At 44.4% G+C, this 13,972-nt stretch overlaps 1 protein-coding gene across 1 annotated transcript; it reads left to right on the top strand.

Moving 5' to 3' along the window:
• Nucleotides 1–1,627: 1,627 nt before the first annotated feature.
• Nucleotides 1,628–2,146, top strand: LOC128943533 (olfactory receptor 14J1-like; the record flags this gene model as incomplete). Its single annotated transcript, XM_054286450.1, has 1 exon — nucleotides 1,628–2,146. A coding segment is annotated over exon 1 (519 nt), but the record flags the coding sequence as incomplete, so codon positions are not given.
• Between the last annotated feature and the right edge of the window lie 11,826 nt (nucleotides 2,147–13,972).

Here is a 13,972-nt window from a genome sequence, read left to right as displayed (position 1 = left end):
GCTCTGGCTGTGTTGGAAACCCATTGGAACAAAAAGGTTTTCCAGGGGATCAGCATCTTGAGCCAACAGGCCAGGGGGCTGGCCAAGACTTGGATCAGCAAAGGCAGCAGGAGGAGAAGGCACAACAGGGCCAGCTCAGAATTTCCCCTTCCTGATATTATCGCTCCTATTTATTTGGCTCAAAGCAGACTTGAAAAGCAGCCATAGCACAGCATGACTGGGACATGAACATGCACTGCATGTGCAGCCAGGGTTGTCCTGCAGAGCAGCTCCTGCAGCCCTCAGGGCTCTTGGCCAGCCCAGGGCATGTGCCACCTGCCAGGGGCAGCTCCCAGCCTGCCTGGCAGCTTCCCATGGATGCTGCTGGGGAGAAATTGGAGGTGGAAGGAGCCACCCCCATCAGGGCAGATTCCTCCTGCTGTGGAGATGGTGCTGCATGGCCAGGGCTGCTCTCAGCTTTCTCCTGAAGGGAAGGGAAAGGGGCTGTCAGCTTTGGCTGTGTCACTGAGACTCCTGCACTGTCACCCTGGGCATCAGCAGATGGGCCTCAGATCTCCCTCAGACAGGTCCTCCTCAGCCTCCTCTCCCTACAGACAGCAGCAGCAGCACCTTGGCTTGCAGCATCTCTGTTTGTCTGGCCTGCCCTTAAGGCCCTGCTGCCAGGGAGATGCCCCTGGGCAGTGCCCTGTGCTGGGAGCGGTCTGCAGGGCAGAGCTGAGCCCCCAGGGCTGGGCTGGGCTCTGGCAGCACTGGCAGGGACAAGGCTTGGGTAAAGAGAAACTGCTCCCAGTAGGCACAACTCGAGGCAGCAGAGAGCCAGGCCAACCCTTGGTATCCCTCCAGCCAACAGCATCAGGGAAGAGTGTAGGGTTTGGAGAGATTGATTTTGAAACTGGAGTGTTCAAAAAGGCTACGTTTTTTATAACTACAGTTAATATTTTTCCATTCTGTACTAGAGGGAGGTGAAATGAGCAACGGGCAGCTGTTTAGGATGAGCAGCTCTGACTGTTCTGGGGCACAGGGAGGCCTGTTTTCCCTCTGGGCTCCCCAGTGTTCAGGGTGAGAGCAATGCCAAGAACAGGATTTCTGTCCGTTCTTAAAAACACACAGTTACTTAGCAGCCGAATTCTTAACTCAAAAAAAAAAAGTAAATGAAATTTCCACAAAGAAAGAAAAGGAATTTTTATTGCTTGTGTAAGAAAATAGCATAGGACTGACTCAAGGTAATTTGTCCAAATTGTCAATGTGTCTTTAAAAAGCTCACAATGTCCATAATGAAGAAATGTCCAACAGCAGCTCCATCAGGCACTTCCTCCTGCTGGCATTGGCAGACACGCGGCAGCTGCAGCTCCTGCACTTCTGCCTCTTGCTGGGCATCTCCCTGGCTGCCCTCCTGGGCAACGGCCTCATCATCAGCGCCGTAGCCTGCGACCACCACCTGCACACGCCCATGTTCTTCTTCCTGCTCAACCTGGCCCTCGCTGACCTGGGCTCCATCTGCACCACTGTCCCCAAAGCCATGCACAATTCCCTCTGGGACACCAGGAACATCTCCTATGCAGGATGTGCTGCACAGCTCTTTTTTTTTGTGTTTTTCATGTCATTAGAGGTTTCCCTCCTGACCATCATGAGCTACGACCGCTACGTGTCCATCTGCAAACCCCTGCACTACGGGACCCTCCTGGGCAGCAGAGCTTGTGCCCACATGGCAGCAGCTGCCTGGGCCAGTGCCTTTCTCTATGCTCTGATGCACACAGCCAATACATTTTCCCTGCCTCTGTGCCATGGCAATGCCCTGGGCCAGTTCTTCTGTGAAATCCCCCAGATCCTCAAGCTCTCCTGCTCCAAATCCTACCTCAGGGAACTTGGGCTTCTTGCTGTAAGTGTCTCTGTAGCCTCAAGCTGCTTTGTGTTCATTGTTTTCTCTTATGTGCAGATCTTCAGGGCTGTGCTGAGGATCCCCTCTGAGCAGGGACGACACAAAGCCTTTTCCACCTGCCTCCCTCACCTGGCCGTGGTCTCCCTGTTTCTCAGCACTGCCATTTTTACCTACCTGAAGCCCCCCTCCATCTCTTCCGCATCCCTGGATCTGGCCCTGTCAGTTCTGTACTCGTTGGTGCCTCCAGCCCTGAACCCCCTCATTTACAGCCTGAAGAACCAGGAGCTCAAGGCTTCCATGTGGGCACTGATGACTGGATGCTTTCAGAAACATTAAACTACTGGCCTATTTCTGCCAATCACTTGTAATAAAAGTAATCTTCAATACTTTTTGTTGAGTTTCACTTTGCAGGTTCTTTACCTTTGTTTTAATTTTAAAGTATTGTCTACAAAGTGATGTCATTGTGCCATTTCTCATTTTGTTTCCCTTCTCCTTTACTGTGACCCACAACCTGTTTCTATGAGGAGCTGTGCTCTCAGTGGCTGTAAGTGAACTAAAGGATCTCCCAGGAAAGTTTTTTGCAGAGATGCCCTTTTGTTCCTTCTCTGGAGCTGCAGCAGCAATGTCTGTGTGCAGAGCTGGGGGCAGATCAGGGCTGGCCCAGCAGCTGTGCCCAGCAGCAGCAGCAGCACTTGGTGTTGCCAGTGCTCCTGCCGTGGCCCTGCCCCGCTGCCCTGGTGGCCCTGGTGTTGCTGTAGGGCATGAGTGCTCTCAGGGCCAGGCACAGCCCTGGGGGTGGCAGTGCCAGGGCTGCAGCAGGGACAGGCCATGGGCACTGCTGGGGCAGTGCTGACGCCTCAGGCCAGGGCCTGGGGGCTCCAGGCTCCTTGCCCAGGCTCTCTCAAGAACACGGCCAGGCCAATGCCCAGCACAGAAAAGCCCCGTGAGCAGCCCCAGGCTGGCCGTGGGCAGGCTGGGGGCAAACAGCATGGCTGGGGCTCTGCAAGGGCCCTGGGGCAGAGGGGAAGGAGCAGCAGAGCAGGGGCTGATCCATCCCCAGTGGGCTGGACTGCCCAGGGCAGCGTCCCAGAGCATCCTCATGCAGCTGCCAACAACATCCCCCCTCTGCAGCCCTGGCCTCTCCCCCAGCTCACACAGGTGCCCCATCCTTGCAGGCACAGACACGGCAGCACTGGCTCAGCAGCCCCTGTTTGCATTGCACACAGCAGGTGGGAGCACCCCCATGCTGTTGTTGTGGGGACATGAACCTGAGGGAGCACAAATGCCATCAGCCCCTGGGGCCAGCAGGGGCTGGGGGACAACAGGGAAACCACTCTGCTTTGTCCTGGCCTCTGCAGTCAGCCAGAAAGTTTGTTCCCATCAGCTGGGAGTTTCCTGTCCCACTGCAGACGCTGTTGCTCAGAGCCAGGGCTGCCTGGCAGCCACCCCCAAACAGCCCTGAGCATTTCCTTGCCTTCACCTTTGCTTTCTTTACTCTTCCCTGGTAGTAATTTCTTCCTTTTGCCCACCCCTGTTCCTGCCCTGGAAAAGGGCAAATAGCCCATCCCTGTTTGCCCTTTCGTCTCCTCTCCCCAGCCTTTTTGCCCTTTTCTGGGACACACTCCAGCCCCTCCATGTCCTTCCTAAATTGGGGGACCCAGAACTGGACACAGCACTCGAGATGCTGCCCAACCAGTGCTGAGCACAGGGGAAGAATCCCTGCCCTGCTCCTGCTGGCCATACCATTCTTGATCCATAGGAGTGCCAGGGGTTGGATAAAAGAAATGGTGGAGAGGGGGTGGGAATAAAGTGCAATTGATTGTCAGCCATGAAGGGTCCTGATATTTGTATATATTCCGACTGCATTAGAAGGTGCTGGGGGTCAATATCAACTGGGGATTGTAGATATCAAACTATAAAAAGGAAAAGAAAATAGGACAAAAAGTTCTCTCTGCTTTTTTTTTTTTAAGATAGCAGATTGAATTTTGTTATGTTTGCTCAAGTATCCCATCATAAAAATAACCAAACAATATTAAAAGTAGCAGCAATTTTAAATGAATAGTTAAAATAAAAAACTATAAATTGGATACAATATAATTCAATAAAATAAGGGATAATTTGGTTCCAATAATAGTGCATAAGCAAAAGATAACCGCGGGGTATGGAGGGCAGGGTTCTGGGACCCTTGCCACCTCACGTACAAGCTTGCTAAGTGAAAATCATCCCTTATATGCCATGTGTCAATACCATCTCCTCCCATTTTCGGTTGGTCATATCTCTATCTCCGCTTTCATTACCACCTTTACCACCCGTGCACCACCACTCGGTTTGGTGGTCACACAAGTCTTTGGGAGTCGTCACTGATGAAGGCTCTGTAGTCTTCTTCTGTGTCCTTTAATTCACCTTTGGGTTACACATGCGCACCAAGCCAGTACAATGTTAGCCAAGACTAACATATCGCTATGTCTACATATCAAGGCATTAAATCCCTTATAATTAGCATTTTCTGGGACCCAACCAGGTTTTTGCTCATTTTTAGCAATGACATCTTTGGCTTCTTTCCTGTGATCCTTGAAAACATCTGCCAGGAGGGGGAGGGTGGAGCCCCTCCTCTCCCTCTCTTCTTTTGCATTACAACTTCTAACTATTTTATTATTCCCAAATATTAATTACTGTATCAATATCAATTACTGTTTCAATTTTTATCAGCACGAATCATACCTATTTATCACAAATCCCCCATTTATCTTCTTGATCATTATGATTTGTGCTTTATTATAAAGCTATGCTCTGATATCTTTTGTATTTTTTCAGAATTTTGGTTTTCTTGTTGTCTCTTTTCAGCTTCAAACTTTTCTAGCATTTCTATTACTGCCTCTAGTCTTTCACACTCTCTTTCAAGTTTAGTTAGCATTTCTTGTTCTATTTCAATCTTTTTAGGTCTTTGTTCTTTAACAGGGGTCGATTCAGCTTTTCGATTATAGATCTTGGTTTTCCTTTTTCTGCTGATTCTGAATCTAGAGACATTGTTGTAATCTGCATCCCCTGAATCACTGAGTGAATTAGCTTAATAAAACACAAAATCATACAAAGCAGAAACAGAAGTCCCAGAATTGAGCATAACAACATGAACTCTAACTTTTTTTTCCAAACACTTCCAAAGAGGTTATCCCACCAATCTGCTTTCAAGATTGAATTCCACTTTTGTACCGGGCACATGAGCCACTCTTTTAATTTCTTCTGCAAGTTCTGTGATAGCTTCCCCATAATCATCAATTTCTACACAGCACTCAGATTCATTCAATCTCCCACAAACTCCCCCTTTTTCTGCTAACAGATAGTCTAGGGCAATCCTATTTTGGTACACAAATGCCCGCATTTGTGTATATTGCCTGGCTAACATTTTTAAAGCACTGGAGGTGTGATTTGACACTACCCCTACTGCTGCTTGGAGCCTTATTAATCGATTCAACAGCTAAACTGGGGTCCTATATCCCCATGACCCATCCTGAGCCCATCTTGCTGGTTCATAATATGCTATAATTCATTCTGCAGGCCACTCGTCCTCCCATCCTTTTTGGTTCCCTCCTGCTGTTGGAAAGTTGAAATTCAAATCCCTTTTACTCTGCTGCAGGGTTTCATACAGAGGAGTTCTTAACACATTGCTCCTAGACCTCGGTAGAGCAAAGAAGGAGGGTTGTATTACTCCCAAAGTACAAGTTCCTCCCCATTTTTGAGATAACTCACTGTATGCTCGTTGCCCACAAATCCAATATATCCCATCTGAGGCTTTCCATTTCTTATCAGTTTTCTCCAGTTGTTCTCAATATGACCTCAGGCTGTTGATGGATTGGTAGGGGTTAGCTCCAGGACTTCTGTACTAGCATAAATTAATCTGTTCATCCCATTCACAATTTTTTTTTTTATTGATCCTCAATATCTTATAGGGGTTTCAGGTCACCAAACTTTTGAACAATTATCCATATTGACTACTAATGTGGATTTACAAAGAGTATGCCCCACTACTTTATTAAATTTCCTTCTTTCTCGAGTTACACAAATGATTCTAATTACTTGATGGCTTAAAATCCATCCTTCAGGTCTCTTCAATGTTCCAGAAATTTGGGTGCGATTCTACTTAAAAAATTGCTCTGGAGGTAAGTTCTCACTTTTCCACAGCCGTCTTTCAGCCATTTTTAGACCTCTACAAATCCAACATTTGGATAATCCCAATTCTGTAGCAATCTCTTGTATCAATCCCACAAACAGATTCTTATTCGAGGCTGGTAAATCCCAATCTTTGTAGTGCTGTTTTAGTTGTTTATACAGTTCAGCCAATTCTGTTGACTCTTTTCTCCTGTTTTTTCCTCTATTCCCCTTTGTTTCTTTTTCTTCTTTTTTTTTTTTCTCTTTCCATTTTTCTTTTAGTGCCTGGTTTCCCTGTACTTGGATCGTTTCCATTATCATCTCTTTCAAAACAAAAGAATCTTCCATATTGAGGGCAAATTTGATCATCATGGGGATAAGGAGCTTGTCTATTATATCTCAAATTTTTCCTTACCCAATACATCTTTCTTTCCTTAATACAAACATCTATAAAACTGCTGTGATTGTAGCAAGCAGAACTAACATATAGGTGTATCACAAACACAGATTTCATCTTGTCCTTAATCTACACAGGGTGATTGCAATAGTCACAAATGTTGAAATTACTGGGACTTGGTTTTTGCCTTGTTTGCTTTTTCATTGCCGAAACTCGGTCTAGTGTGGCTCTCTGACTTTGGCCAACCGTCCAGGGTACCATAATGATCACAGTGAAAATAATCCTCAGGAAATCTACCTTTCTACCTTTCTCAAAGCCCCTTGGGTTGCAACCAAGGGCCGAGATGCCAGTCTTCTCGGGAGCAAAGGTAATATTCTGGGATCTAGTCACTGGTGCTTTTCGTTTCCTTGGTACCCATAGCCCCACAGGGTTTGCTTGTCCCCCCACAGGGTTCGCTTGTCCCCTTTTAAATTCCATTTCTCTGTTCTGGCTAGTTAAGAAGAAATAATTACAATGAAAAGAACAGGGAAAATGTTAGGCAGGAACACTATAAATTTATATTTTCCAAAATTTCAGAGATATGCCAACCACACTAAGACTTAATTAATTTTTTTTTTTTTAAATTTTCTTCAAGGGCGGGGAGTGCATTAAGTCTCTGCCTCCAATTCCGGGGCCAATATGCCCCAAAAACATGCCTATGATGTGATATATAGACTTCTTCTCCCCAACAACTATCAATTATGAGACACTGGTCTATAATATTATGAGTTGCTCATTCTCTTATTTGTGCTATTGCCAATATAGCAAGAACCAATTGATCTAAGTTCTCTATTAATCCAATTGCTGCTTGAAGAGTCCCGTCTCCCAGTCTCAAAGGTATTTCAAACAAATCAATAGCAATGAGTTCTATAGTTAGCTGGCTAAATACATAACCATAGCAAAACAAGCAAATCAATTGTCTCTCTTTCTCTTCCCTCTTACTTTCCACCACGAGTTAAAGCAAAGTGTGCAAACAATACATATCCAGGGATGACACCCTAAACCATGTTTACTGCACTCCCAACATTTTACTTGTCTCTGAGCTCTTTTAGCAACAGGTGTTATCAATCTCAGTTTCTGGAATTGCAGTTCTGTAATCAATTCTAATAATGTTGCTGGTGGGTGATCCTGGAGGAGATCTTCGATCTTTTTAGGCTGTTCCCACCTATTCAGAAAGTCTTTTATTCTTTTTCCACCGGTGTTCTTCTGCCTCTGAGCTCAAGGGAATTGCGGTTCGCAGCCACTCCAGGATGCTTAGTTCCTTCTTAATAAATCAGGGTTAATATAAATCTACTTAAATCCCACCATATTTTCACATTCTTGGAATTTCATGTTCCAACAATATTTTAGCTACCGTTTAAACTGTAGCCCGAGTTGCTGGAAATGTTCAACTCACTGAGTTAATTCATCTATTATAACTAACAAATATTCCACCGAGCCACTTTAAGCAAGTCTACAAAATCAACCTGAATCTTTTCAAATAGCCTGTAGGCTTTTTTTTTGTCGTCCAGAGGGAGGGCTCTTTAACACTTTCTTATCTACCTTTTGACAGGTAAGACACACCTGGGTAATTTGTTTTCCAATTTCAAATATCCTTATGCACCCATAAAATTTTAAAAAGTGATCACAAAAGGCTCTTGTTCCCCAGTGTGTCTGTCTATGCAAGTTATCTAAGATCTAACATGCCACTGGTTTTGGCATCATAATCCTGCCATCAGGAAAAACTCACTTTCCCTCCTTGAATGTTGCTCCTAATTTCCTTATAGCTGCCAGTTCTGCTAGCGGAAGGGAAAGTGTCTCCTGCTGAATTTCTATTTTTTGTAAGGTCATGATTTCAGTATCTCTTTTCCTTAAGGTTGCTCTTTTTTGCTTCTTCATCAGCCAAATTATTTCTCTGACTCTAATGTCCCTCCCTCTCTGGCATTCCTTTACATGAACTACTGCTATTTTCTTTGAGCCTTTTAAAGCTTCAAGTATCTGAATTATCAATTCCCCGTGTATTAACCTTTTCCCTTGAGAGTTTATAAGTCCCCTTTCCTTCCAAATTTTTCTAAAAGTATGTACTACACTAAAAGCATATTTGGAGTCTGTATAAATAGTCCCTCCTTGCCCTTTTAGTATTAATAATGCACAGAGTAATGCATAAAATTCACAGGCTTGTGCTGACCAGGAGGGACTAAGGGGACCAGACTCCTTTACCCTAAACTTTTCCCATTTCACCTGAACGCCAACCCGTGTCATTAATTTCTAGATTATCTTCTTCAGTTAAAGAATAAATTTTAAGTTTTCCTTCACAGGGTTTTATCCGTAAATTTAAGGCTATTATTAGATCTCTGCCTAACAAATTATTCTCGGCCTCTGGTATCAACAATAAATCATTTACTCCAAATTTGCCATCTGTTTCAATTTGCACTCCTTTTATTACAGGAAAAGGGAAACCACCTCCCGTAATTCCGATTACTGAAACTCGCTCACGACTTATCTCACATCCCTGGGGTAATTTTGTCACTGTCGACTGAGAAACTCCTGTATTGACTAAAAATACAACTTCTTCACTCTGAGGACCTACTTTTAGTTTTGTTATCAAGGCCTCTTCTGGTTGTATTTCGGTCCTCTTCATTAAACAAAACTCTTGACCTCTCTCATTCTCCTGAGTAGTTTTCTCATCTTGCTGTTTCTTTCTGCAATTTTTTTGCAGGTGCCCCTTTTTATGACAATAAAAACAGGTAGGTCCCGCATCCTTTAAAGTAGGACAAGAATGTTTTAAGTATCTTTTCTTGTGGCGGGAAAAATGCACAGGTCTTGTGTTCCTAAAAATAGATCCTGACATCCGCCGTTTGTTTTTCCCTGCAGATTCTTCTGTATTCAAAGCTGCCTGATTTTCTTGAACGCCGCAACCAAAATTCTGGCATCGGCTTTCTGCTTTTTCTCATTTCTCTTTACAAACGCCCTTTGTGCTTCTCTCAGTAACACTTGAAGTCCCCTGTCCTGCCAGTCTTCAAATTTTTCCAGCTTTTTCCTGATGTCACTGCAAGATCTGGTCACAAACTGAATTTTTAACAAAACCTGCCCAACTGCAGTATCAGTATCTATACCTGAATATAATTGCAAGTCTCTTTTTAATCTTTTTAATCATTCTGCTGGGGACTCATATTTTTTCTGATGCTTACTCAAAACTTTTTTTATATTATGTCCCTTAGGCACTGCCCTCTGAATTCCTTGATTTTCTTCCCTTTGGGATTTCCATTCATCCCAAAACTGTATTATCATCCCCAGTGGGCTGTCCTGAGGAATGCTCCTTCCCTGAGAACCCCCCTCAAGGTTCCCAGATACCTCAAACCACTGCGAATTTTTCCTACAATCCGCAGCCCCTGGGTCAAGGAACTTACTTTTTCCCTGACCCATTTCTGGCGGCAACAAACTAAGAAATCCCCGGTACCAGGAGAGTCTTAGTTTCCCACACTCACCTCGTGGCTCAACTGCCTCACTTATTACACTGTCACACTGCCTTTTCAATCTACCTGTTCCACTTCTATCTCTCCCTCTGCAATCTACTTCTTCCACTCCTATCTCTCCCTCTTTCTCAATTTATTAGCCCCGATCTCTCACCATCTAATCACATACTAAATTGCCTGCTACCAACCCCTCCAAGGAAATTGAACCTATTCAGTCACTCTCTTTCTCAGTCTCCCTACTGAGTCAATCCCTCCTGCTCAAGGACCCTCCCACAGGTGCCTGGACCAGGGATCCCCTCCTTGCCCCTGGGTCAAACCCTCCCAGGGTCCCCACTCATTCACTTTGCACTTCCCTCCTTTTCCGGCCGGTCTCCTCGCGGAGAACACGAAAACACGGTACTGGGAGGTCCCACTTGCTTCGGGGGTCCGGGACTGCCCAGCCCCCGTCTCAGACACTCCACACACACTCACACATGCATACAGCTGCCCCCTGACCCAAAACCCCGTGATACTCACAGCCTGATCTTCTCACGAGGGTCTTCGTGCACAAAGCAGTTTTCTATGGGTACTCTCTCTCCTATAAGCCGGCACTCTGATGGGATCCTCTCTTGCACACTATTAAAAACTAATTTGCTTATGTGTTATTGTAATAAAGCCTCTCTTTTCCCAAGGGAGAGTGGTCTAGCCTTGGGACCACTTAAAAGTCTGGTGGGGAGCTCCTTCCCAGAAACTATCCACCTCCCCGGAGTTGAGAGAGTCACGGATGTCGGCACCAAAATTGTTATGTTTGCCCAATTATCCTATCATAAAAAAAGCCAAACAATATTAAAAGTAGTAACAATTTTAATTGAATAGTTAAAATAAAAAAAAATTATAAAATTTGATACAATATAATTCAATTAAAATAAGGGATAATTTGGTTCCAATAATAGTGCATAAGCAAAAGATAACCACGGGGTACAGAGGGCAGGGTTCTGGGACCCTTGCAACATCACATACGAGCTTGCAAAATGAAAATCGCCCCTTATATGCCATGTGTCAATACCATCTCCTCCCATTTTCGGTTCGTCATATCTCTATCTCAGCCTTCATTACCACCTTTACCACACATGCGCCACCACTCGGTTTGGTGGTCACACAAGTCTTTGGGGGTCGTCACTGATGAAGGCTCTGTAGTCTTCTTCTGTGTCCTTTAATTCACGTTTGGGTTACACAAGCGCATCAAGCCAGTACAATGTTAGCCAAGACTAACATATCACTGCATCTACATATCAAGGCAATAAATCCCTTATAATTAGCATTTTCTGGGATCCAACCAGGTTCTTGGTCATTTTTAGCAACTGTATCTTCAGCTTCTTTCCTGCGGTCCTTGATAACATCTCCTGGGAAGGGGGGGGGGGGGGGGTGGGGGGGGTGGAGCCCCTCCTCTCCCTCTCTTCCTTGGCATTACAACTTCTAACTATATTATTATTCTCAAATATCAATTACTGTATCAATATTGATTGCTGTTTCAATTTTTATCAGCACGAATCATACCTATTTATCATACATGTAAATTGCAGTTTAATGAACTTGACTTGAATTCAGTTTTGACTTCCGAAGAATTAAAAATCTGAATGACAATGACACAGCCTCACAGCCTCACCTTCCCTTAGTGATATGTGAAAGGCCAGAACAAGAAGAGGGAATCTGGTGCCTGCTGAAATCAACATGTACTGAGAAATTATTGTTTTTTTTGAAAGAACAGTTTAAATTACAGGAGGGTCTCTTGCTTTGGTGAGCCCTCATCCCTCTGTGATACACCTCACCTCAATGTAAACTTCAGGTGGTTTGGGGTTTTCTTTTTCTTTCTCCAAAACACGAAGAGATCAAAATTCTTGGTAAAAACAGGACTTCTACTTTCAGTCAAAGCTAAAGATAAGCTCTGCAGGGCTTCTTCCTAGATTTGGATAAAATACCCTGGTGATCTTATCACACCCTGTTCTCAAACTTTTGGGACCAGCTTCTACTCTGGAACACCATGACTTCCTTGTAATCTGAAAGAGGGAACAAATCAAACCTCAAGAGCTGGTCCTACCTTTAAAACCAGTGTTCCTCCCACCAGAAACTTCTTTTCCTTTTGTGATAGATGAGTCATGTGATGATTGACTCTCACAATTAATAGAAAAATATCATGTATATAAGTTAAGAAAAGTTTTATAGATTTATAGTTATTCTGCACCCCATCCCGTGGTTATCAAGGGACAGCTGGGGTTGGGACATCTGGGAGGGCTGGCTTGTCACTATGGCCACACTTGACCCCCAATCAGGATTTGAGGAAGAGATCTCCACCACTGGACAGCAAAGAAGGGGTTGATGGACAAAACTTTGGGAGGGGTTAAAGGGTTAAAAAGGGAAAGTCTCCAGTGTGAGGGGGCTGAGCACATGGCGAGGAAAATCTTTTGCTCCTGGTGCTGTAACCTTTTTTCTTTATTCAGTCTTCTGTTGTATTTTTGATAAGGTTTAAGAAACCTTCCAAAACTATGAAGAGTAGCTATATCTCACACTGTGGTCTGCAACTCTCACTCTTTATTACAATAAAATGCTTCTTTTTATTAGGTTTACATCAGTTCCATATGAGCTTTTATGAGCTTTTATGCCTTTTTATCTATATATGTTTAATACCACTTTCTGCTTATTGCAACATTCCAGGAATCCCTTTTGACTCTTCTCTCCATATTCCTGCAGAAGGTCAGGTCACTGTGGGTTTTACACCAATAAAAATCCAGGTTGTTCAGATCCTAGGTGTGACGGGCAGGCACAATTTCCCTGCTGACACAGGGACTGAAGACAAACCCCTCTGTTGTCACTGAAAACAAAAGAAAGGAGGACATTTCTGCCCATTGGAAAGTCCCCGTTTGCCCTGAAGGACTCTGCCTCTTCTTTCTCAGCAGCAGCTCAGCAGCCGGACGCCAAGGACAAGAGAGGGAGGGGTGGTTGATTTGTGTGACAATTTAACAGCCCTTGCAAACAAGAGCTGAGTCTGTCAGTAACATCTCTGCAGAGGCAAGTCCTTGCTGAGGATGCAGAGCTGAGTCACTTGTGTTTAGTTTGCATCGAGTTAATGGCACGGTGGGTTTTCATGCTGCAGGTGTGGCCCCTGTGACAGCAGCCTGTTCATCCTTCAGGGGGTTTGCACCCACAGGGACAGAGCTGCTCCTGCCAGCACACCACAGTTTGTCCTCATGCCAAAAAGTCCAGGCAGAACTTCTAAAAGGAACATTTTCCTTTTGCTCTCAAACCAAAGATTTAGATGTAATGGTATAATAGAAACAAATCTTTTCCCCTGTTGTCTGTTGGGACAGGAGGAAAATCCTATCACATCCAGATAGCACGGCACTGATTTCACGTCCGCTCTGGAAATGACTTGCAGGAGCAAGTAAATAAAATTCTCTGCTAGAACAGTGAAGTCCTGCCATTCTAAATCAGTGTGGTGCCTGAAGGGTTTTGTAGCAGGGTTGCACCTAAGTTGATGCTCAAGAAGTTAATGAGGTCCAACACAGACCTAAGGTTTGCACAGCAGAGTTTAGGCTAACAGCTAAGGGAGCATAAATTAAATGGTCTTTCCAACCCAGAAGGCTGATGAGAATTGTTGGTATTTGTGCTCTCCTTCCTTGTTTAAAGGATAGCAACATATTTGATGAGATTTTGAAATTGCAGCTAAAAGTCATGGCCAGATTAAGTCACCTAAGTGGTTGTTGTGCATTTCTAATTGTGGAGGTCAATATCAATGTAGCTGCTTCTGGTAATACAAAAAGCTTATTCAAGACACTTCTTAAGAGAAACGTCCTTTTCCTTTTCACTCTTAACTGCAAAGCACCTCCAGGATGAACAGCAAACAGGTTATCTAAATTGTCCTTTCACAATAACAGAAAACTTCCCCTTTAATCAGCCTGAATTGCACAATTCTCATCTGTATGAAGGGATTTCATTTAGTCTCTGCTGTAAAGAAGTGATTTCTATGCAACAGGGTTGATAAAGGGAGGACCCAAATTAACAAGAGTGGTATTTGTTAAC

This window comes from Melozone crissalis, unplaced genomic scaffold, assembly GCF_028551555.1.
Source record: "Melozone crissalis strain CALT ecotype California unplaced genomic scaffold, PUWL_Pcris_2 ptg000046l_1, whole genome shotgun sequence".
In the NCBI taxonomy this organism is placed as follows: domain Eukaryota; kingdom Metazoa; phylum Chordata; class Aves; order Passeriformes; family Passerellidae; genus Melozone; species Melozone crissalis.
The sequence above is the reverse complement of the archived record's forward strand: the minus strand, read 5'-3'. Positions and strand labels throughout refer to the sequence as shown.